This window comes from Lucilia sericata, unplaced genomic scaffold (genome assembly GCF_015586225.1).
Source record: "Lucilia sericata isolate MDLA Ls3-8-SP2 unplaced genomic scaffold, ASM1558622v1 Contig000707F_arrow, whole genome shotgun sequence".
Lineage (NCBI taxonomy): Eukaryota > Metazoa > Arthropoda > Insecta > Diptera > Calliphoridae > Lucilia > Lucilia sericata.
The window spans coordinates 197,644-222,500 of NW_023994710.1; the positions used below are offsets into that span (position 1 = coordinate 197,644).

A 24,857-nucleotide genomic window follows, 5' to 3' on the forward strand; every position below is an offset into this window, starting at 1 on the left:
TAGAAAATTTGTCTCCTTAAGAGACTTGTTTTCTATAGAAAATTTGTCTCCTTAAGAGACTTGTTTTCTATAGAAAATTTGTCTCCTTAAGAGACTTGTTTTCTATAGAAAATTTGTCTCCTTAAGAGACTTGTTTTCTATAGAAAATTTGTCTCCTTAAGAGACTTGTTTTCTATAGAAAATTTGTCTCTTTAAGAGACTTGTTTTCTATAGAAAATTTGTCTCTTTAAGAGACTTGTTTTCTATAGAAAATTTGTCTCTTTAAGAGACTTGTTTTCTATAGAAAATTTGTCTCTTTAAGAGACTTGTTTTCTATAGAAAATTTGTCTCTTTAAGAGACTTGTTTTCTATAGAAAATTTGTCTCTTTAAGAGACTTGTTTTCTATAGAAAATTTGTCTCTTTAAGAGACTTGTTTTCTATAGAAAATTTGCCTCTTTAAGAGACTTGTTTTCTATAGAAAATTTGCCTCTTTAAGAGACTTGTTTTCTATAGAAAATTTGCCTCTTTAAGAGACTTGTTTTCTATAGAAAATTTGCCTCTTTAAGAGACTTGTTTTCTATAGAAAATTTGTCGCTTTAAGAGACTTGTTTTCTATAGAAAATTTGTCGCTTTAAGAGACTTGTTTTCTATAGAAAATTTGCCTCTTTAAGAGACTTGTTTTCTATAGAAAATTTGTCGCTTTAAGAGACTTGTTTTCTATAGAAAATTTGTCGCTTTAAGAGACTTGTTTTCTATAGAAAATTTGTCGCTTTAAGAGACTTGTTTTCTATAGAAAATTTGTCTCTTTAAGAGACTTGTTTTCTATAGAAAATTTGTCTCTTAAAGAGTCTTGTTTTCTATAGAAAATTTGTCTCTTTAAGAGACTTGTTTTCTATAGAAAATTTGTCTCTTTAAGAGACTTGTTTTCTATAGAAAATTTGTCTCTTTAAGAGACTTGTTTTCTATAGAAAATTTGTCTCTTTAAGAGACTTGTTTTCTATAGAAAATTTGTCTCTTTAAGAGACTTGTTTTCTATAGAAAATTTGTCTCTTTAAGAGACTTGTTTTCTATAGAAAATTTGTCTCTTTAAGAGACTTGTTTTCTATAGAAAATTTGTCTCTTTAAGAGACTTGTTTTCTATAGAAAATTTGTCTCTTTAAGAGACTTGTTTTCTATAGAAAATTTGTCTCTTTAAGAGACTTGTTTTCTATAGAAAATTTGTCGCTTTAAGAGACTTGTTTTCTATAGAAAATTTGTCTCTTTAAGAGACTTGTTTTCTATAGAAAATTTGTCGCTTTAAGAGACTTGTTTTCTATAGAAAATTTGTCTCTTAAAGAGACTTGTTTTCTATAGAAAATTTGTCTCTTAAAGAGACTTGTTTTCTATAGAAAATTTGTCTCTTAAAGAGACTTGTTTTCTATAGAAAATTTGTCTCTTAAAGAGTCTTGTTTTCTATAGAAAATTTGTCTCTTTAAGAGACTTGTTTTCTATAGAAAATTTGTCTCTTTAAGAGACTTGTTTTCTATAGAAAATTTGTCTCTTTAAGAGACTTGTTTTCTATAGAAAATTTGTCTCTTTAAGAGACTTGTTTTCTATAGAAAATTTGTCTCTTTAAGAGACTTGTTTTCTATAGAAAATTTGTCTCTTTAAGAGACTTGTTTTCTATAGAAAATTTGTCTCTTTAAGAGACTTGTTTTCTATAGAAAATTTGTCTCTTTAAGAGACTTGTTTTCTATAGAAAATTTGTCTCTTTAAGAGACTTGTTTTCTATAGAAAATTTGTCTCTTTAAGAGACTTGTTTTCTATAGAAAATTTGTCTCTTTAAGAGACTTGTTTTCTATAGAAAATTTGTCCCTTTAAGAGACTTGTTTTCTATAGAAAATTTGTCCCTTTAAGAGACTTGTTTTCTATAGAAAATTTGTCCCTTTAAGAGACTTGTTTTCTATAGAAAATTTGTCTCTTTAAGAGACTTGTTTTCTATAGAAAATTTGTCCCTTTAAGAGACTTGTTTTCTATAGAAAATTTGTCCCTTTAAGAGACTTGTTTTCTATAGAAAATTTGTCTCTTTAAGAGACTTGTTTTCTATAGAAAATTTGTCTCTTTAAGAGACTTGTTTTCTATAGAAAATTTGTCTCTTTAAGAGACTTGTTTTCTATAGAAAATTTGTCTCTTTAAGAGACTTGTTTTCTATAGAAAATTTGTCTCTTTAAGAGACTTGTTTTCTATAGAAAATTTGTCTCTTTAAGAGACTTGTTTTCTATAGAAAATTTGTCTCTTTAAGAGACTTGTTTTCTATAGAAAATTTGTCTCTTTAAGAGACTTGTTTTCTATAGAAAATTTGTCTCTTTAAGAGACTTGTTTTCTATAGAAAATTTGTCTCTTTAAGAGACTTGTTTTCTATAGAAAATTTGTCTCTTTAAGAGACTTGTTTTCTATAGAAAATTTGTCTCTTTAAGAGACTTGTTTTCTATAGAAAATTTGTCTCTTTAAGAGATTTGTTTTCTTTAGAAAATTTGTCTCTTTAAGAGATTTGTTTTCTTTAGAAAATTTGTCTCTTTAAGAGATTTGTTTTCTTTAGAAAATTTGTCTCTTTAAGAGATTTGTTTTCTTTAGAAAATTTGTCTCTTTAAGAGATTTGTTTTCTTTAGAAAATTTGTCTCTTTAAGAGATTTGTTTTCTTTAGAAATTATGTCTCTTTAAGAGACTTGTTTTGTATAGAAAATGTGTGTGTCTTTAAGCTACTTGTGTTCTTTAGAAAATATGTCTCTTTAAGACAATTAAGAGAATTGTTTTCTTTAGAGAATATGTCTTTTTAAGACATATCCATATTTTTTATTCCATTTTCGAGATTCTATTCTTTTAAGTGAAGGTGTTAATTTCTTGAAATGTTTATACCAAATGAAACAAGTTTTCTATTCATTGCACTTTAACAGCAGGTTTCAGTTTTAGTGGGTGTCTCTCTGTCAAGTCAAATGTTGCATGTCCGTCTCTGAAACCCAGTGTGTGTGTGTTGTTGAGTGAATAACCATTGTATTTTATCTATTGTTAGAGAATATACACACAAATGTATATAAAGTGCTTCTTATTTAATGGGGAAACAATTTGTTGTCGATATTGTTTTTCAAAAAAAAAAAAAAAAAAATATTATTGTTGTTATCACACAAAAAGCTAAATCAACAACCAAATAAAAAAAAAATAAAACAATAAACGCTCTGAAAGACAGTGAACATTCAACACTGGATATTATTGGCTGCTCAGACTGCAGACAGATTTTACTTTGATTTTATTATCAAACACATAATGCACAATGGGTGTATGGTTGAGGCATCAACAACTTAAGTAAGACGGTTGAGAAAGTGGATATATATCGCCCACTGGCCCACTGTGCTGGATTTGATTGCATTGGTGTGAGCGTGTAACTGTGACTTTTCTTTAGTTTTATTGTTGAGTTTTTTTTCGTCTAAATTTTATTGTCATTTAAAATCCATTGAAATTTAAAATAAAACAATAAACATTGATTTATTTATTTAATGATTTAGCCAGACTTTAGATTTAATTAAAATCAAAATTTGTCGCCGTACTTTTTAGAAAAAATAAAATAAATGTGTCACCATTGTCAGTTTTATTGTGATGCATAATTCACTGCATTATAATGCGTTTTTAATTGCATTAAATAAATGTTTAATTCTATTAAGCACTAAATTATTCAAATAATTTCATTTTAAATTTCATCGTGTTCGGGTCGGAGTTTTTTGACTCTTAATTAACGTTACAATGATGGAAATTCTATTTCAATCGGACCATATTAATCTATAACTTTTCAAAAGTTTTAAAACCCGAAAATTTCAAAATTCGATTTTCAGATTTTCGGCCTAAATTTTTTGCTCTCTAATCCCAATATTAACCCAATCAACCTAATAACTACCAGATATACATATTTACGATTCGCATTAACGTATTGTTTATTTTATACTCTTTATACTTCCATAACTTACTTTGGCATTTTTCTACTGAACTGTCAAATTTATTTATATAAATCCCTTTTTTTCTTGAAAATATTCATTTATTCACACTCTATATTGAACTATAAAATTTGGTTTAATGTTCAATTTTCTATTATTTTTATGACATTGTTGTTTGACACATTATTTGTTTGTATGTGCGTTTAAATGTGTGTAAATGACATTAACAAAATTATAACAAATGAAATGTTGATTGTTATTTAGTTGGGAAATGAAATATTTCACAATTAATGTATGAATTACAAGTAAGTACTGGAGGGTGTGGGAGTGAGTGTAATTTTTGGGACAAGTGAAATGTTGGTAATTATGAAATTAGTTTAACATTAATTTTGAGAAATGTATATGACAAGTCTCTTAGAGAGACATATTTTATAGAGAAAACAAGTCTCTTAAGACAAATATTTTCTGTAGAGAACAAGTCTCATAAAGAGATAAATTTCTTATAGAAAATAAGTCTCAAAACGCGACTTATTTTCTATAGAAAACCATTCTCAAAAAGAGACTTATTTTATTTATTTAAAGAGACATGTTTTCTATATAAAACAAGTCTCTTAAAGAGACAAATTTTCTATATAAAACAAGTCTCTTAAAGAGACAAATTTTCTATATAAAACAAGTCTCTTAAAGAGACAAATTTTCTATATAAAACAAGTCTCTTAAAGAGACAAATTTTCTATAGAAAACAAGTCTGTTAAAGAGACAAATTTTCTATAGAAAACAAGTCTGTTAAAGAGACAAATTTTCTATAGAAAACAAGTCTCTTAAAGAGAAAAATTTTCTATAGAAAACAAGTCTCTTAAAGAGAAAAATTTTCTATAGAAAACAAGTCTCTTAAAGAGAAAAATTTTCTATAGAAAACAAGTCTCTTAAAGAGACAAATTTTCTATAGAAAACAAGTCTCTTAAAGAGAAAAATTTTCTATAGAAAATTGTCTCTCTTAATGAGACATATTTTCTATAGAAAACAAGTCTCTTAATGAGACATATTTTCTATAGAAAACAAGCCTCTTAATGAGACATATTTTCTATAGAAAACAAGTCTCTTAATGAGACATATTTTCTATAGAAAACAAGTCTCTTAATGAGACATATTTTCTATAGAAAACAAGTCTCTTAATGAGACATATTTTCTATAGAAAACAAGTCTCTTAATGAGACATATTTTCTATAGAAAACAAGTCTCTTAATGAGACATATTTTCTATAGAAAGCAAGTCTCTTAATGAGACATATTTTCTATAGAAAACAAGTCTCTTAATGAGACATATTTTCTATAGAAAACAAGTCTCTTAATGAGACATATTTTCTATAGAAAACAAGTCTCTTAATGAGACATATTTTCTATAGAAAACAAGTCTCTTAATGAGGCATATTTTCTATAGAAAACAAGTCTCTTAATGAGACATATTTTCTATAGAAAACAAGTCTCTTAATGAGACATATTTTCTATAGAAAACAAGTCTCTTAATGAGACATATTTTCTATAGAAAACAAGTCTCTTAATGAGACATATTTTCTATAGAAAACAAGTCTCTTAATGAGACATATTTTCTATAGAAGACAAGTCTCTTAATGAGACATATTTTCTATAGAAAACAAGTCTCTTAATGAGAGATATTTTCTATAGAAAACAAGTGTCTTAATGAGAGATATTTTCTATAGAAAACAAGTCTCTTAATGAGACATATTTTCTATAGAAATCAAGTCTCTTAATGAATCATATATTCTACAGAAAAGAAGTTTCTTAAAGAGAGTTTCCTTTTATTCATACACAATTTTCGGCAAATATCTTTTTTTTGTTCTTTTTAAAATATTTTCTAAAAATTTGCTCTCTTTTGGTAGAAAAATTTCGGAAAAATCTTTATTATGAAAAAAGTCCACAAATTTCATAGAAAAATTTTTCTTCTTATAGAAAAAGTTTGAAAAATATCCTCTTTGTAAATTTAAATACTCATTTTAAAGAAATTTTCCTAAATCTATGATATATTTCTGGCGCCATCCTAATGTTCAAATATTATTATTATTTTGTCTCTTTAGATTCTAATCAAAAATAATAAAAAAAAATCTTTTGGATTTCTTTTCATACCGCTCACGTTCGTGTTGATTCTTTAAAGTTTTTTCTCTATTTAAAATTTGTTTATTTTTTTGTCTTCCGTTTGTTAAATGTTTGTAATATTTTTTGTTTGTTTTTTTGTTTTAATATTTGTATTGTTTTTTATATTAATGACACATTAATTAACGCTTGATTTGCTTTTCAGTGTCAATATCAATTATTAAACAACACTCTCAAAACGTTTGTAGACGTAGTCGTATCAACATGAAGCGCGGTGTTTAAAAAAAGTATTAAACAAATTAAAAAAAAAAACAAATAGAAAAAAATTAATGAATAAAAAAATTCAAATCCGTTATCGTAGTGACGTTGTCGCTCAGTGTCTTTGCGGTCGACGACGCCATCAGAGTAGTTGTCATATTAGAAAAATGACAAATTTTTTTTGTGTTTTATTATTGTTATTGATTATTTAATTTTTTCCAAATTGTGGGTTTTTTTTCGGACAAAAACAAAAAATAAAATATGTGTTTAATTTAATTATAATTTAATTTTTTCTTTGAAAAGTGAGTGAGTGGCAAGAGCAGTGAACTAAACTAGACCCTCTTCATAGTCTCAGTTGAGACGACAGACGTTAACAACATCAACATTTTTCGAATAATTTTTAAAGTTTTTTATTTTTATAATTTTTTTTTTTTTAATAAATTTGAATATTCATATTTCAAACAATTATGGGTGAGTGTGAATTGAAATTAATTTCTTTTTCTTGTTTTAAGTACTTTTGTTTTTTTTAATGAAAGTTATGAATGACTGAATGGTTTGTTGTGTCTTTCAGTGGCCAAAAAATTGGGGTGTAATAAGTATGGAATTTTGTTCTTTAATTAAAGAACATTGACTTTGCTCTGAAATGAGTAACGAGTAAATGAATTATAATTTATGTTTATGGAAAAAATACATGTCACTTTGTTTACACAAGTACTTGCACAAATTCTTAGAAATATTATTCTGAAATTAAATTAATGTCAGTTAAATGTGAATGAAGCTTATCTTTGCTGCAGCAAAACTACCACCCTAATATGTCAAATTCAAATACTCATGCTCTCTCTTTATATTAAAGTGGTGTACTTCAGTATCTGTTGGCAATACCAAAAAAAACATTCATACCAATTAAGTATAAATAGTAAGTAGACATGTATGAATTATACTCACAAGTATGTATGTAGTACCTCCATCATACAATCATACAATAGTACTACTTGTAATGACATTTGATAAAGATAATGACAGTTATCAATGAGTTTATAACACTTGAAAACGTTTGCATTTCAAGGGTTAATAATATGAAAAGAGATAGAATAATAAACGTTACGAACAAACCAAATCATCAAACTGTTTAATGAGATTTTGATAAAAATAAAATCACATACACAAACAAATTTGTACTAAACATAAAATTTTATACTAAATAATGCCCTGCGTTTTGGGGTGTTTGTCCCGAACGTGAGATTTGAAACACATTTAGAACTGAACTAGAACTGAACTGAACTAGAACTGAACTAAAACTGAACTAGAACTGAACTAGAACTGAACTAGAACTGAACTAGAACTAGAACTACTGAACTAGAACTAGAACTGAACTAGAACTAGAACTGAACTAGAACTAGAACTGAACTAGAACTGAACTAGAACTGAACTAGAACTGAACTAGAACTGAACTAGAACTGAACTAGAACTGAACTAGAACTGAACTAGAACTGAACTAGAACTGAACTAGAACTGAACTAGAACTGAACTAGAACTGAACTAGAACTGAACTAGAACTGAACTAGAACTGAACTAGAACTGAACTAGAACTGAACTAGAACTGAACTAGAACTAGAACTGAACTGAACTGAACTAGAACTGAACTAGAACTGAACTAGAACTGAACTAGAACTGAACTAGAACTGAACTAGAACTGAACTAGAACTGAACTAGAACCGAACTAGAACTGAAGTAGAACCGAACTAGAACTGAACTAGAACTGAACTAGAACTGAACTAGAACTGAACTAGAACTGAACTAGAACTGAACTAGAACTGAACTAGAACTGAACTAGAACTGAACTAGAACTGAACTAGAACTGAACTAAACTGAACTAGAACTGAACTAGAACTGAACTAGAACTGAACTAGAACTGAACTAGAACTGAACTAGAACTGAACTAGAACTGAACTAGAACTGAACTAGAACGGAACTAGAACTGAACTAGAACTGAACTAGAACTGAACTAGAACTGAACTAGAACTGAACTAGAACTGAACTAGAACTGAACTAGAACTGAACTAGAACTGAACTAGAACTGAACTAGAACTGAACTAGAACTGAACTAGAACTGAACTAGAACTGAACTAGAACTGAACTAGAACTGAACTAGAACTGAACTAGAACTGAACTAGAACTGAACTAGAACTGAACTAGAACTGAACTAGAACTGAACTAGAACTGAACTAGAACTGAACTAGAACTGAACTAGAACTGAACTAGAACTGAACTAGAACTGAACTAGAACTGAACTAGAACTGAACTAGAACTGAACTAGAACTGAAGTAGAACCGAACTAGAACTGAACTAGAACTGAACTAGAACTGAACTAGAACTGAACTAGAACTGAACTAGAACTGAACTAGAACTGAACTAGAACTGAACTAGAACTGAACTAGAACTGAACTAGAACTGAACTAGAACTGAACTAGAACTGAACTAGAACTGCTAGAACTGAACTAGAACTGAACTAGAACTGAACTAGAACTGAACTAGAACTGAACTAGAACTGAACTAGAACTGAACTAGAACTGAACTAACTGAACTAGAACTGAACTAGAACTGAACTAGAACTGAACTAGAACTGAACTAGAACTGAACTAGAACTGAACTAGAACTGAACTAGAACTGAACTAGAACTGAACTAGAACTGAACTAGAACTGAACTAGAACTGAACTAGAACTGAACTAGAACTGTAGAACTGAACTAGACTGAACTAGAACTGAACTAGAACTGAACTAGAACTGAACTAGAACTGAACTAGAACTGAACTAGAACTGAACTAGAACTGAACTAGAACTGAACTAGAACTGAACTAGAACTGAACTAGAACTGAACTAGAACTGAACTAGAACTGAACTAGAACTGAACTAGAACTGAACTAGAACTGAACTAGAACTGAACTAGAACTGAACTAGAACTGAACTAGAACTGAACTAGAACTGAACTAGAACTGAAGACTAGAACTGAACTAGAACTGAACTAGAACTGAACTAGAACTGAACTAGAACTGAACTAGAACTGAACTAGAACTGAACTAGAACTGAACTAGAACTGAACTAGAACTGAACTAGAACTGAACTAGAACTGAACTAGACTGAACTAGAACTGAACTAGAACTGAACTAGAACTGAACTAGAACTGAACTAGAACTGAACTAGAACTGAACTAGAACTGAACTAGAACTGAACTAGAACTGAACTAGAACTGAACTAGAACTGAACTAGAACTGAACTAGAACTGAACTAGAACTGAACTAGAACTGAACTAGAACTGAACTAGACTGAACTAGAACTGAACTAGAACTGAACTAGAACTGAACTAGAACTGAACTAGAACTGAACTAGAACTGAACTAGAACTGAACTAGAACTGAACTAGAACTGAACTAGAACTGAACTAGAACTGAACTAGAACTGAACTAGAACTGAACTAGAACTGAACTAGAACTGAACTAGAACTGAACTAGAACTGAACTAGAACTGAACTAGAACTGAACTAGAACTGAACTAGAACTGAACTAGAACTGAACTAGAACTGAACTAGAACTGAACTACTAGAACTGAACTAGAACTGAACTAGAACTGAACTAGAACTGAACTAGAACTGAACTAGAACTGAACTAGAACTGAACTAGAACTGAACTAGAACTGAACTAGAACTGAACTAGAACTGAACTAGAACTGAACTAGAACTGAACTAGAACTGAACTAGAACTGAACTAGAACTGAACTAGAACTGAACTAGAACTGAACTAGAACTGAACTAGAACTGAACTAGAACTGAACTAGAACTGAACTAGAACTGAACTAGAACTGAACTAGAACTGAACTAGAACTGAACTAGAACTGAACTAGAACTGAACTAGAACTGAACTAGAACGAACTAGAACTGAACTAGAACTGAACTAGAACTGAACTAGAACTGAACTAGAACTGAACTAGAACTGAACTAGAACTGAACTAGAACTGAACTAGAACTGAACTAGAACTGAACTAGAACTGAACTAGAACTGAACTAGAACTGAACTAGAACTGAACTAGAACTGAACTAGAACTGAACTGGAACTGAACTATAACTGAACTAGAAGCGAACTAGAACTGGTGTATAGTCTTGTATATAATCTAGTCTATAGTCTAGACTATAATCTAATATATAGTCTGTCTATGGTGTGGTCTGTAGTCTAGTCTATATTCTAGTCTATAGTCTAGTCTATGGTCTAGGTTTTCATGAGTTTGAAAACTTCTTTCTAAGTTTATGTTCATTACTTAAGGACACTAAAGAAATTGCTTTCAAACTGAACTAGAACTGAACTAGAACTGAACTAGAACTGAACTAGAACTGAACTAGAACTGAACTAGAACTGAACTAGAACTGAACTAGAACTGAACTAGAACTAGAACTGAACTGAACTGAACTGAACTAGAACTGAACTAGAACTGAACTAGAACTGAACTAGAACTGAACTAGAACTGAACTAGAACTGAACTAGAACTGAACTAGAACCGAACTAGAACTGAAGTAGAACCGAACTAGAACTGAACTAGAACTGAACTAGAACTGAACTAGAACTGAACTAGAACTGAACTAGAACTGAACTAGAACTGAACTAGAACTGAACTAGAACTGAACTAAACTGAACTAGAACTGAACTAGAACTGAACTAGAACTGAACTAGAACTGAACTAGAACTGAACTAGAACTGAACTAGAACGGAACTAGAACTGAACTAGAACTGAACTAGAACTGAACTAGAACTGAACTAGAACTGAACTAGAACTGAACTAGAACTGAACTAGAACTGAACTAGAACTGAACTAGAACTGAACTAGAACTGAACTAGAACTGAACTAGAACTGAACTAGAACTGAACTAGAACTGAACTAGAACTGAACTAGAATGAACTAGAACTGAACTAGAACTGAACTAGAACTGAACTAGAACTGAACTAGAACTGAACTAGAACTGAACTAGAACTGAACTAGAAGAAGTAGAACCGAACTAGAATGAACTAGAACTGAACTAGAACTGAACTAGAACTGAACTAGAACTGAACTAGAACTGAACTAGAACTGAACTAGAACTGAACTAGAACTGAACTAGAACTGAACTAGAACTGAACTAGAACTGAACTAGAACTGAACTAGAACTGAACTAGAACTGAACTAGAACTGAACTAGAACTGAACTAGAACTGAACTAGAACTGAACTAGAACTGAACTAGAACTGAACTAGAACTGAACTGGAACTGAACTAGAACTGAACTAGAACTGAACTAGAACTGAACTAGAACTGAACTAGAACTGAACTAGAACTGAACTAGAACTGAACTAGAACTGAACTAGAACTGAACTAGAACTGAACTAGAACTGAACTAGAACTGAAACTAGAACTGAACTAGAACTGAACTAGAACTGAACTAGAACTGAACTAGAACTGACTAGAACTGAACTAGAACTGAACTAGAACTGAACTAGAACTGAACTAGAACTGAACTAGAACTGAACTAGAACTGACTAGAACTGAACTAGAACTGAACTAGAACTGAACTAGAACTGAACTAGAACTGAACTAGAACTGAACTAGAACTGAACGAACTAGAACTGAACTAGAACTGAACTAGAACTGAACTAGAACTGAACTAGAACTGAACTAGAACTGAACTAGAACTGAACTAGAACTGAACTAGAACTGAACTAGAACTGAACTAGAACTGAACTAGTGAACTAGAACTGAACTAGAACTGAACTAGAACTGAACTAGAACTGAACTAGAACTGAACTAGAACTGAACTAGAACTGAACTAGAACTGAACTAGAACTGAACTAGAACTGAACTAGAACTGAACTAGAACTGAACTAGAACTGAACTAGAACTGAACTAGAACTGAACTAGAACTGCACTAGAACCTGAACTAGAAACTAACTAGAACTGAACTAGAACTGAATCTAGAACTGAACTAGAATGAACTAGACTGAACTAGAACTGAACTAGAACTGAACTAGAAACTGAACTAGAACTGAACTAGAACTGAACTAGAACTGAACTAGAACTGAACTAGAACTGAACTAGAACTGAACTAGACTGAACTAGAACTGAACTAGAACTGAACTAGAACTGAACTAGAACTGAACTAGAACTGAACTAATGAACTGAACTAGAACTGAACTAGAACTGAACTAGAACTGAACTAGAACTGAACTAGAACTGAACTAGAACTGAACTAGAACTGAACTGGAACTGAACTATAACTGAACTAGAAGCGAACTAGAACTGGTGTATAGTCCTTGTATATAATCTAGTCTATAGTCTAGACTATAATCTAATATATAGTCTGTCTATGGTGTGGTCTGTAGTCTAGTCTATATCTAGTCTATAGTCTAGTCTATGGTCTAGGTTTTCATGAGTTTGAAAACTTCTTTCTAAGTTTATGTTCATTACTTAAGGACACTAAAGAAATTGCTTTCAAAACTGCTGGGTTTTTTGCTAAAAATTAGGAATTGGCTATCAAAATTTTAAGATAAGAAAGTTTTGGAATAGCTAAAAGAAAGGGCTTTAAATGTGTGCGATTTTAGTTGCACTAAATTTTTATTACTTTTGTCATCCTTTTTTCCTATTTTCCTTTTAGATTCCTAAAAATAACATTAAAAATAGATTTGAAGCAAATAACATTTTTGTCTATTATCAGCAAAAGTAAATAAAATGTCAAAAGTTGGCAATTTTTTTTACTTTTTCGTTATACGTATTTTTGTAGTATTTTAGTGATAATAATTTGAAAAGTATTAAATAGTACATGGACAAGTAATAAAAAATATACAAACTCATCTCTGAATTTCAAATACAAACACGTATGAAATTATTTTTTTTTTATTTGGAGTACAAGGCAAAAAAAGTGAAAATCTATATTAAAATACAATTTTTTTCGTTTGATATTTGTTAGTTTTTTATTTCTGTGTCATTGCCAGTAAGTAAGTGCTGATAATGATACAACAAAGTTGCTGGAAAAAAATCAAATAAAATAGAAAAAAAAAAACTTTGAATATTTTTGTCTGCCAATAAACTGAAAAGAACTATTTATGCTGCGCTAACAGCAGTGTTGTATTTAATGGGAAGGATTTAAATATATATAAAAACGTGTTTTTTGTTAAATAATAAATTTTTTCTTGGATACTCGGAAAACCAATATATTTAATTTTATATTTCAGCTTATTAATAACAATTTTTTCAAATGTTTTCCTGAATTAATTTCAATTAAATATTAACATATTTATGACCTATTGTTGCTGTAAAATATTCGACAATTCCACAAATTGTTATGGACTCTTAAAAGGCTCTAAAAATTATAGAAACCATAAAATAAACTTTGAGAAAAAAATAGAAAATAAAAATGACAATAAAAGGCAACCGTGAACAACAGCATTTCAGGTTATAAATTGTTAAAAAATACCACAAAATAATATCACAAAATAAGACACATTTCACATATATGGATATTTTAGTTTAGGGTTTTTAATTTCCCGACATTTTAAACTACTGTTTATTTTGTATGAATATTTCCCAGTACATATAAAAAAATTCTAGATCAGTTCTAGTTCAGTTCTAGTTCAGTTCTAGTTCAGTTCTAGTTCAGTTCTAGTTCAGTTCTAGTTCAGTTCTAGTTCAGTTCTAGTTCAGTTCTAGTTCAGTTCTAGTTCAGTTCTAGTTCAGTTCTAGTTCAGTTCTAGTTCAGTTCTAGTTCAGTTATAGTTCAGTTCTAGTTCAGTCTAGTTCAGTTCTAGTTCAGTTCTAGTTCAGTTCTAGTTCAGTTCTAGTTTCAGTTCTAGTTCAGTTCTAGTTCAGTTCTAGTTCAGTTCTAGTTCAGTTCTAGTTCAGTTCTAGTTCAGTTCTAGTTCAGTTCTAGTTCAGTTCTAGTTCAGTTCTAGTTCAGTTCTAGTAGTTCTAGTTCAGTTCTAGTTCTAGTTCAGTTCTAGTTCAGTTCTAGTTCAGTTCTAGTTCAGTTCTAGTTCAGTTCTAGTTCAGTTCTAGTTCAGTTCTAGTTCAGTTCTAGTTCAGTTCTAGTTCAGTTCTAGTTCAGTTCTAGTTCAGTTCTAGTTCAGTTCTAGTTCAGTTCTAGTTCAGTTCTAGTTCAGTTCTAGTTCAGTTCTAGTTCGTTCTAGTTCAGTTCTAGTTCAGTTCTAGTTCAGTTCTGGACATTTCAACTACTGGTTATATTTACCGAATACGTCATTTCTATTAGAAGTAAGTTCATAAAAACTTTTCGAAATAGAAATTGAACGAAAAAATTTTCCCCGCCTTTCCCTTTACAAAAACCCTTTGTCATACATTTCAATTCAAAAAGTAATATTGTCAATTTTTTTGTATTTATAAATTTTATTTTTCTTGTAAATGGTTGCAAGTTAAAGTATAAAAACCAAATAAACAAATACCAATCAATGTATTTTGATTTTTTTTCGATAAATTTTTTTTATGTTTTCCTTTATTATAGTTGTTGCTATTTGATATTTTTACAATACACTCCTGTTTGTAGTCACGGAGATAAAATATCGGAATAAATTTTATTTTTATTCATTGATTGAGTTTTAAAGTTTCTTTATTTTTGTCATTTTTATTTTGTTGTTGTAGGTTTTTATATCAAAGTGTTGTTTTGTTTGCCAATACTCTGACAGTTTGTTATTGATGCTTAATGGAAAAGGTGGCGACTCGAAAATTACTAGAATAATAACTGGCATACATAGTATGAGTGAGTTAGTGAATATACAATGAGTTGTACAATGTAGTATAAAAGTCGGGGCACACTTTTAAATTTTATTAAATATTTAATGTAGCGAGTCCATGTCTAAGTCCATGCACTCTTACTCTTACTTTTTTCTGGGTAATTTAGAATCTATTGTAGTAGTTCCATTGTTTTTTATATTTTACTTCCTTTTCCCGTTTCACTATGTTCGACTTATCGAGTTTTAGCTATAAACTCTTTAACTAAACTTTATTTCTGCTCGTTACCTTTTGCCCAACATATTTTATGTTTTAGACATTTGTATAAAATTGCCAGTTATTCTATGAGATTCATTTAAGAATTTATAAATAAATATTTTTCCTAATAGATTTTATCCAATTTTATAAATAAAATTTCCTACACAGATTTTTATACCAACTTAGAATGAAATATTTATCAAAAAGGAAAAAAAAGAAAATTTCATTATAAAAACTTAAAAATATAAATACCAAAATTGAGAAAAAAAACTAAATCAAAACACATACAAACCAGTGCAAGCACACACACACACTTAAATATTCATATTCAATACATAAAAATAAAATTTTTCATAGGAATTTTATTTTGATTTAAAATTTTTTTCTTTCAATCTGTTCTTGTTGTGGTTCTAGACTAGAAACCGAATTTCAACATGTATTCATTCATATTATAGTCTATCGGTACTTCACTCCCTTTTTCATCAATTTGAATTTAAATTCAAAAGTATAAATGAATGAACAAGGAGTCAATGGTTGAGTACGTATAAGTATTTTTTCCTAAATCTGTATGCGTGTCAATTGTAACCCAGCAATGTTGCATGGTGTAAAGGTAACCTTTTTAATCAATATTCTCAACATACATATTTCTAATGTAGAGTAATTTCGCTACTTTCTACAAGAATTGCTTGTTTAAATCACTAGTCACATAGCTAATCCTAAGTAGTTAGTAAATACACTACTTGAAAACTAACACCGCGAAACTGCAATGTATTTTTCCTAAATTTGTCTATGTATTAATCGTATATTGTGAGTATTTAAGTGTTCGACTTTGTCTGTCTGCCGTCGTGCGTGTGCCATTGATGTTCATTGATTACTCGTTATCAATGAAAATCGTAAAAACTTAAGAGCAGATAAATAAATGTCAAACCATAAAAGTTTCAATAATGTGTTTTTTTTTCTCTCTCTCTATTCCCATTTTCAAATACATAATCTAAAATAGACATTTTATTTACGTTTTTATACACGCATTTGTATTAAAATGGTTCATTTGTTAAGTAATTTGAATGCTAGTTAAAAAATAGACCTAGACATGTCATAAGATGAGAATTTGAATATTTGAATTTTAAACTACTAAAAAGAAAATCATATGATAATATTATGGAATAAATTGTTTCCACTCCATTGAGTATGGGAAAATCAATTGAGAATAAATAAGAGTGTTTTTTTCCCAAAAAATCTTTTCTTAAAAATTTAAAATTTCATAAATTGTCTCCATCCATGATTTCAGCCGTTAACTGGCAAAACTGTAAAAACGCATTACATGTCGTTAAATGTTGTGTATAAAAGTTTTTTATTGTCTTAATTTCGAAATATTTTAACAATTTGTTGAAAATAACTGATTTTCTGAAAGAGGGGGGGTTATACGGGAGCAAGGATAAATATGGGCCTAATCATTATAAAAATGTTGGTAAAGGAATTCAAATTTAAATTAAAGTTATTTATGCAGAATTTAATCGCGATCCTTGTGTGAATTGTTGACCTTCAAGTCATTTTCTGGAGGGGACTTGGTATGAGGGATAGGGGTCAATAAAAAAAAAAAATCTATCTATCTATCTATCTATCTATCTATCTATCTCTATCTATCTATCTATCTATCTATCTATCTATCTATCTATCTATCTATCTATCTATCTATCTATCTATCTATCTATCTATCTATCTATCTATCTATCTATCTATCTATCTATCTATCTATCTATCTATCTATCTATCTATCTATATATTTATCTATCTGTCTATCTATCTATCTATCTATCTATCTATCTATCTATCTATCTATCTATCTATCTATCTATCTATCTATCTTATCTATCTATCTATCTATCTATCTATTCTATCTATCTATCTATCTATCTATCTATCTATCTAGCTATCTATCGACCTATCTATCTATCTATCTATCTATCTATCTATCTATCTATCTATCTATCTATCTTATCTATCTATCTATCTATCTATCTATCTATCTATCTATCTATCAGCCTACCTATATATCTATTTATCTATATTTTAGTCTCTGGTTTTTATAATTTTGTTGGCCTGGTTATCAGTGCTTGTTTTCAGCGGGTTGCCTTTTAAAAACTTTTACCTTGTGGGATTCTCAGCATGTTCAACTCTTTTAAATTATATTTACTGTTAATTTTTTATATGACACAAAACATTTACTGACATAAATTTGTTTAACAAATTGTTTATATGATTTTTTTTTTTCAATTTCTTTCATTGCAGATAACAAATTGCCAGCTTTAATTTCAAAGAGAGAAAAATAAATCCCCCTCGAGAAACAATTACACCTACATATCGTAACATACGGCAATATTAACAAAAAAAAAAAAACAAGGCAAAAATGAATAAATAAAAGATTATTAAATTGACAAAGTTAACTTGAGTAAAATAAATAAATAAAATGCAATTATAAAATTAATTGTGTGCAACACAGAACAAAAGACTGTTTGCTGCTACTTGCTGCTGCATGCAAAATGTGCCAATTAAAATAAAATTATTAAAATTAAAAAAGTGTTAAAAAAGTAAAGAATTAAACAAAAATATAAAATAACTTACTGAAAATGCCATTTGCTTTTGAATTTCATAACGGAAGTAGAGGAGAACCACAATAATGGTGTGGCAAGGCATTGCCATATTAAAAACGGCTGCAAATCATTTTACAACAAAGTGATGCTGCAACAAAATACCATGGCCATAAAACAAAATAAAATCACACAAAGTGTTGAATATATAAAAATTTGGAAACATATCAAGTGGCGAAAAACAATAAAAATTTAAAAGTTAAAATACACTGAAAGAAAAACTACTAAGTGAATGTTTAAATAAATATATATTTTTAATAAAGAAGAAAGCAAGCAAGCAACGCATGTATACAATAATTAAATGTTAAACATTTAGTTTTAATTAAATTAAATAAAAACAACATTTTAAAGAAATTCTAAATTTAACTAGATTTTGAAATTTAAGCATTTTTTTAAAGAATTGTTTTATAAGTGTAAAAAAACAAAGTGTGGAATTTTAATTGTACTTATTTTTTAATTTTAAACATTAATAACATTTTGTGGTTAACTTTAAATTACTTAATTTAAGCGTAGGTGCCATATTTTTCTAACATATCTCCAGCTGCCACAAGGTGTTTTCTGCTATTATCTAAAAGAAAAAACTAAATTCAAAATAAAATTTCAAGTTTTTAAAAATTTATAACAAATACAAATACGTGTGATAAGAAAATAGGCTAAACAACCACCGATTTTTAAACATCCCAGGATTTGCTGACATTTTAAAAGAAAAACTTTAAGAGCGAGAGCAAAACTATGACAATAGCAAAGAAAACGAATCTTTTGAATAAAACCATAGAAAGTGAAATTTTCATTAAACCCTTGAAAACCAAAAACAACAGCAACACTATGGCTCTTTTAACGAAAAGCCGCAGCAGCAGCAACAGCAATGACAATATTTTAGCCAATGGCTGGAGCTTGGGAAATGGCAACAGCAACAACAACTGCAATGACATCAATAATGATGATGATAATGATGGTATCTGGAAGTCTACAAAACTGCCCCTGGCAGCCTCTATAAAAAATCGCCACAAATATGACAAACTATTGCCAAATACCACAAAGTGTACAAGAGTAAATAAAACCAATGGAGCTCAAGATAATCATGATAATGATGATGATGTTGTTATTGCTCCTCGTAAAAATATGCAAAATGGTACAAATACTAATAATAGTAGTAGTAGTAGTCGTCATAGTAGTCATAACAATAGCAGTAGGAGTAGCAATAGGATTGGTGGTAGTGATGATGATGATGATGATAATGATGGAGGTTTAACTAACATGTCGTGGCCAACAGCAGAAGCTTTAGCAACAAAATTAACGCCATTAGCATCTTTAGCAACCACCGCAACATCATCAAATCCTGCAGCCGGCGTAGAGACAGCGGCACCACAAAAAGCCATAACAACAGAAAATGTTAAAAATGTCAAAATAAGCCGGCATATGAAACACAAACAGCCACATGAAGCAAATAATCCAACAGCAACACCACCAACAACTGCTACATCAACTACAGTAAGTAGCAGGAGCAGTACAGGGAATAATAGTGGCTGTCCAGCCACTAATAACCATCACAGCGCACAAAAACTGCTAAAACTCCCGCATAATAACAATAAAGTCAGTGGTAGCAGCAACAACAACAGCAGCAGCAGGAGCAACAATAATATACATTTTAATAATTGCAAATATTTGGGTAATGTATATAATGGCTCTAACCAAAGTTCAAGCAACAACACAATGCCAACTGCAACAACTACTACAACAGCGTCTACTATTACATCCTGCCACAATACTCCAGCCTATTCTACATTAACAACAGCATCACCCTCCAACTCCTCCCATAACTCTCTAGCATCCTCTACATCCTGCTCATCGTTAAATTCTACGGCAACAACAAGTTTATTGGCAACCACAGCAATGACTCAACAACAAAATTCAATAACATTTGGTGGCTTATTAAGGCAACAGCAGCAGCAACAACAACAGCCTCTATTAGCCACATCATCAACAAACGTATCGAGATCAATGGAATTGCCAACATTAGCAACAACAACAACAACGTCGGGTATGACAGGGGCAACAACTTTATCCTACAACCATAAAAGCAACTATGAAGCTGTCAACAATATACATAACGCAACTAATACAAATTCCAACAATTTGTATACAAACTCTAACCACCACCATCAGCAACAACAACAACAACTACAACCCTCTACACCGTCTGCCTCTTCCACCAACTCCTCCAACTCTTCATTGTATAATAATCAATATTTGCGTCAATCATTGCTGCCCCCCTCCTCCTCCTCCGCCAACACAACAACAACAGGCGCATCCTCTTCCTCAACGAGTCCTAACTGTAATTGTTGCAGTAATTTAATTGCTCGTTGCTGTTTTGGTTTGCCACATCTTAAAGCCATTAATGTGCGACGTTGCGTTTTGGCTTTATTTGCCATTACCGTTGTAACCATATTCTATTATACTCACTACATGGATACTGGTGTTTTTGTGGGGTAAGTAAATCTCATACATTGTCTATTTGTTTTGTTGTTGCACGTTATGTTAATAGGATAGTGGTAGCTATCTATATGCAGCTCCAACTCGTCTTTGCATTAATTTTATATAATAATTTTTGGCAATTTCACATTTAATTTTATGCATAATTAATATTTAATAATTTGTTTAAATGATACTAAGGTTGAAACTGAATCTATGAGGACCAAAACGATATTTTTAATTGGATATCATGTTTAAACCAATTTTGAACTAAAATCCTTAAACTTCGAAGCGATTTTTCCTAAACCGAAATATGTATAATGAGACTAGCCTAGTCTATAGTCTAGTCTATAGTCTAGTCTATAGTCTAGTCTATAGTCTAGTCTATAGTAGTCTATAGTCTAGTCTATAGTCTAGTCTATAGTCTAGTCTATAGTCTAGTCTATAGTCTAGTCTATAGTCTAGTCTATAGTCTAGTCTATAGTCTAGTCTATAGTCTAGTCTATAGTCTAGTCTATAGTCTAGTCTATAGTCTAGTCTATAGTCTAGTCTATAGTCTAGTCTATAGTCTAGTCTATAGTCTAGTCTATAGTCTAGTCTATAGTCTAGTCTATAGTCTAGTCTATAGTCTAGTCTATAGTCTAGTCTATAGTCTAGTCTATAGTCTAGTCTATAGTCTAGTCTATAGTCTAGTCTATAGTCTAGTCTATAGTCTAGTCTATAGTCTAGTCTATAGTCTAGTCTATAGTCTAGTCTATAGTCTAGTCTATAGTCTAGTCTATAGTCTAGTCTATAGTCTAGTCTATAGTCTAGTCTATAGTCTAGTCTATAGTCTAGTCTATAGTCTAGTCTATAGTCTAGTCTATAGTCTAGTCTAGTCTATAGTCTAGTCTATAGTCTAGTCTATAGTCTAGTCTATAGTCTAGTCTAGTCTATAGTCTAGTCTATAGTCTAGTCTATAGTCTAGTCTATAGTCTAGTCTATAGTCTAGTCTATAGTCTAGTCTATAGTCTAGTCTAGTCTATAGTCTAGTCTATAGTCTAGTCTATAGTCTAGTCTATAGTCTAGTCTATAGTCTAGTCTATAGTCTAGTCTATAGTCTAGTCTATAGTCTAGTCTATAGTCTAGTCTATAGTCTAGTCTATAGTCTAGTCTATAGTCTAGTCTATAGTCTAGTCTATAGTCTAGTCTATAGTCTAGTCTATAGTCTAGTCTATAGTCTAGTCTATAGTCTAGTCTATAGTCTAGTCTATAGTCTAGTCTATAGTCTAGTCTATAGTCTAGTCTATAGTCTAGTCTATAGTCTAGTCTATAGTCTAGTCTATAGTCTAGTCTATAGTCTAGTCTATAGTCTAGTCTATAGTCTAGTCTATAGTCTAGTCTATAGTCTAGTCTATAGTCTAGTCTATAGTCTAGTCTATAGTCTAGTCTATAGTCTAGTCTATAGTCTAGTCTATAGTCTAGTCTATAGTCTAGTCTATAGTCTAGTCTATAGTCTAGTCTATAGTCTAGTCTATAGTCTAGTCTATAGTCTAGTCTATAGTCTAGTCTATAGTCTAGTCTATAGTCTAGTCTATAGTCTAGTCTATAGTCTAGTCTATAGTCTAGTCTATAGTCTAGTCTATAGTCTAGTCTATAGTCTAGTCTATAGTCTAGTCTATAGTCTAGTCTATAGTCTAGTCTATAGTCTAGTCTATAGTCTAGTCTATAGTCTAGTCTATAGTCTAGTCTATAGTAGTATAGTCTAGTCTATAGTCTAGTCTATAGTCTAGTCTATAGTCTAGTCTATAGTCTAGTCTATAGTCTAGTCTATAGTCTAATCTATAGTCTAGTCTATAGTCTAGTCTATAGTCTAGTCTATAGTCTAGTCTATAGTCTAGTCTATAGTCTAGTCTATAGTCTAGTCTATAGTCTAGTCTATAGTCTAGTCTATAGTCTAGTCTATAGTCTAGTCTATAGTCTAGTCTATAGTCTTTATAGTCTCTTACTTGTTTATAATGCTAAAAAAATATCTGCGTCAGTAAATGTTAATCCATTTGCTTATGTTGGAAGTGTTTTAATGTTTGTTTTTTTTTTTTAATTAAATAAAAAATAATAATTAATTAATTGTTTGCTAAAAAAAAGAAACACTAGCTGGCTGTTACAATTTATTCCATTAATTAAATTGATTTACAGGACAAATAAATGTACTTATATATTATTAATGAAGTGTTAATTAATTAAATAGAAATAATGTTAAAAAAAAAATATATATATAACATTATGATGTATAGAGTTAACATAAATCCCAAAAAAAAAATACTAAAAGGTAACCTAGTTTGTTACATGCTATATTTTTGGGTTATTCTTTAAACATCAATTGTTTATAATCTGACATGCAAATAACTATCATAAGTAGCAAACTTAGAATCCTTTAAAAATTCTAATACAAATATCTTTTTCCTTGCAAAAACCCCTCATTCAATAAACAATACTTATCCCCCCAAAAAAATACTTACAAACTCTTAAGTATTTACTTTTACTTTAGCACACAAATAAAGCTGATCACAATTTGTTTGTATTAAGATCTCATTCACAAAGGAAATAATACCTTCTTCTTTGCCCACTCTAAAAAAACAAAGTTCAAATTTTTTAATATTTTTATTTGTGTTAAGGAAACCTAAAAGAAAAGAAGACAACTCCCATTTAATATTGGTTGTGGTACCTGTTTTAGTAGTTTCGCTTTAGCCAAAATAAAAAGGAATTATAATAAAAGTTATCAAAAAAGTTTTTCTACATTCTTTTTTCTTTTAAACCAAATTTTTTCTAGTTTTACAAAATGCTGTTTACAGAGCAATGAAAAAATAAAGTTTTTTTTTGTATTTGTGCCCCTACCTGGTGCCTTAAAATCATTGCGGTATAGCGGAGAGGGAGAGAGAAAAAAGTAAAAACTAAAATAGAAAAAATCATAAATTCATTCAAAGAAGCCCTTTGGCAAAACTTTTTTCCCATGCAAATAGATGCATGAAGTCCAAAGTGAAGTTGATTGTTGGTTGCAAATACAGGAGGGGAATTTTGAAATTATAATATATATTTGTACTGAGTATTAATTTTCTTCAGGAGATTATTATGCAAGGAGCAAAATACAGAAATCGCTCTGTTTGGAAACGATTTTATGTAAGATCTGTGGTTAACAATTGGTTTTCTTAGTTTGCAAGATAACTCTGGTAGAAGATAACTACGATACAAAATTCACTGAACATGCGCCATTTTGAAAGTTTTTCTAGATCTCGTAATCTGAGAGAGTATGAGAGAACAACAACATCTGTTAAATCTGTGATGAATCGAATTGTCGGAGGAAAATATATTCCCAATACTTTTTCCGGTATTTTTGGTAATACATGGATTCCGACACAAAAGAATTGCACACATTTGGAGGACAAGAATGAATCAAACCATCGGGAAGAACAAGAGTCTAATACTTTCGAAGGAAGTAAGACTTCAATTAGAAAAGCAGATGGTAAAGTTTAACTCTACGGAGTCCCAAATAACAAAATCGAATATCAAGATTAATGTTTTTAAACATTGTAAACTCTTTTATTAAAGTAAATTTTCCCTTTATGGCAGCAATAAAATTTTAATCGAACATTATTTTTTTAACACACACACTATTTAGTCCTTAATCTGGATTAGCACTGGAACGAATGCAAACTACTAAAATTTAAAATTACATAGTTTTCTTTTACAACGCAAAGTCTCACACACAAACACTTTATTTAGTCGTAAATTTAAAAATACATTTGCAAAGTTATGGCATCTTAAATATCAGTTAAAAAAAATCTTAAGGGAAAAATTAGTTTTTTGTGAAATATACATATGTACTATTCTCAGGGATATAAAGATTCTAATACATTTAACTAGATAGATAACACTAAGTATGTATACAATACTATAGTACATACTAAATAGTACAACACTGTAGTAGATTTTTAACATTGATAGTTATGTATATAGTAGATATACACCGAATATACAAGAATATTTCTTATAATTACCCACCAAAAACAAATTAAAAGATAGATAGATAGATAGATAGATAGATAGATAGATAGATATATATTATATATTTATATATAGATTATAGATATATAGATAGATAGATAGATAGATAGATAGATAGATAGATAGATAGATAGATAGATAGATAGATAGATAGATAGATAGATAGATAGATAGATAGATAGATAGATAGATAGATAGATAGATAGAGATAGATAGATAGATAGATAGATAGATAGATAGATAGATAGATAGATAGATAGATAGATAGATAGATAGATAGATAGATAGATAGATAGATAGAGATAGATAGATAGATAGATAGATAGATAGATAGATAGATAGATAGATAGATAGATAGATAGATAGATAGATCGAT

General features: G+C 29.9%; 1 protein-coding gene across 1 annotated transcript in view; it reads left to right on the forward strand.

Moving 5' to 3' along the window:
* Positions 1-6,521: 6,521 nt before the first annotated feature.
* Positions 6,522-24,857, forward strand: part of LOC119607552 (putative uncharacterized protein DDB_G0282499) — a gene marked incomplete at its 3' end in the record, with an annotated part of 33,925 nt that continues 15,589 nt past the window's right edge. The window contains exons 1-2 of the mRNA XM_037961511.1: positions 6,522-6,782; positions 17,610-20,457. Of these exons, the coding sequence (XP_037817439.1) occupies positions 18,701-20,457 (1,757 nt within the window). The remainder of the gene's footprint in view (positions 6,783-17,609; positions 20,458-24,857) is intronic.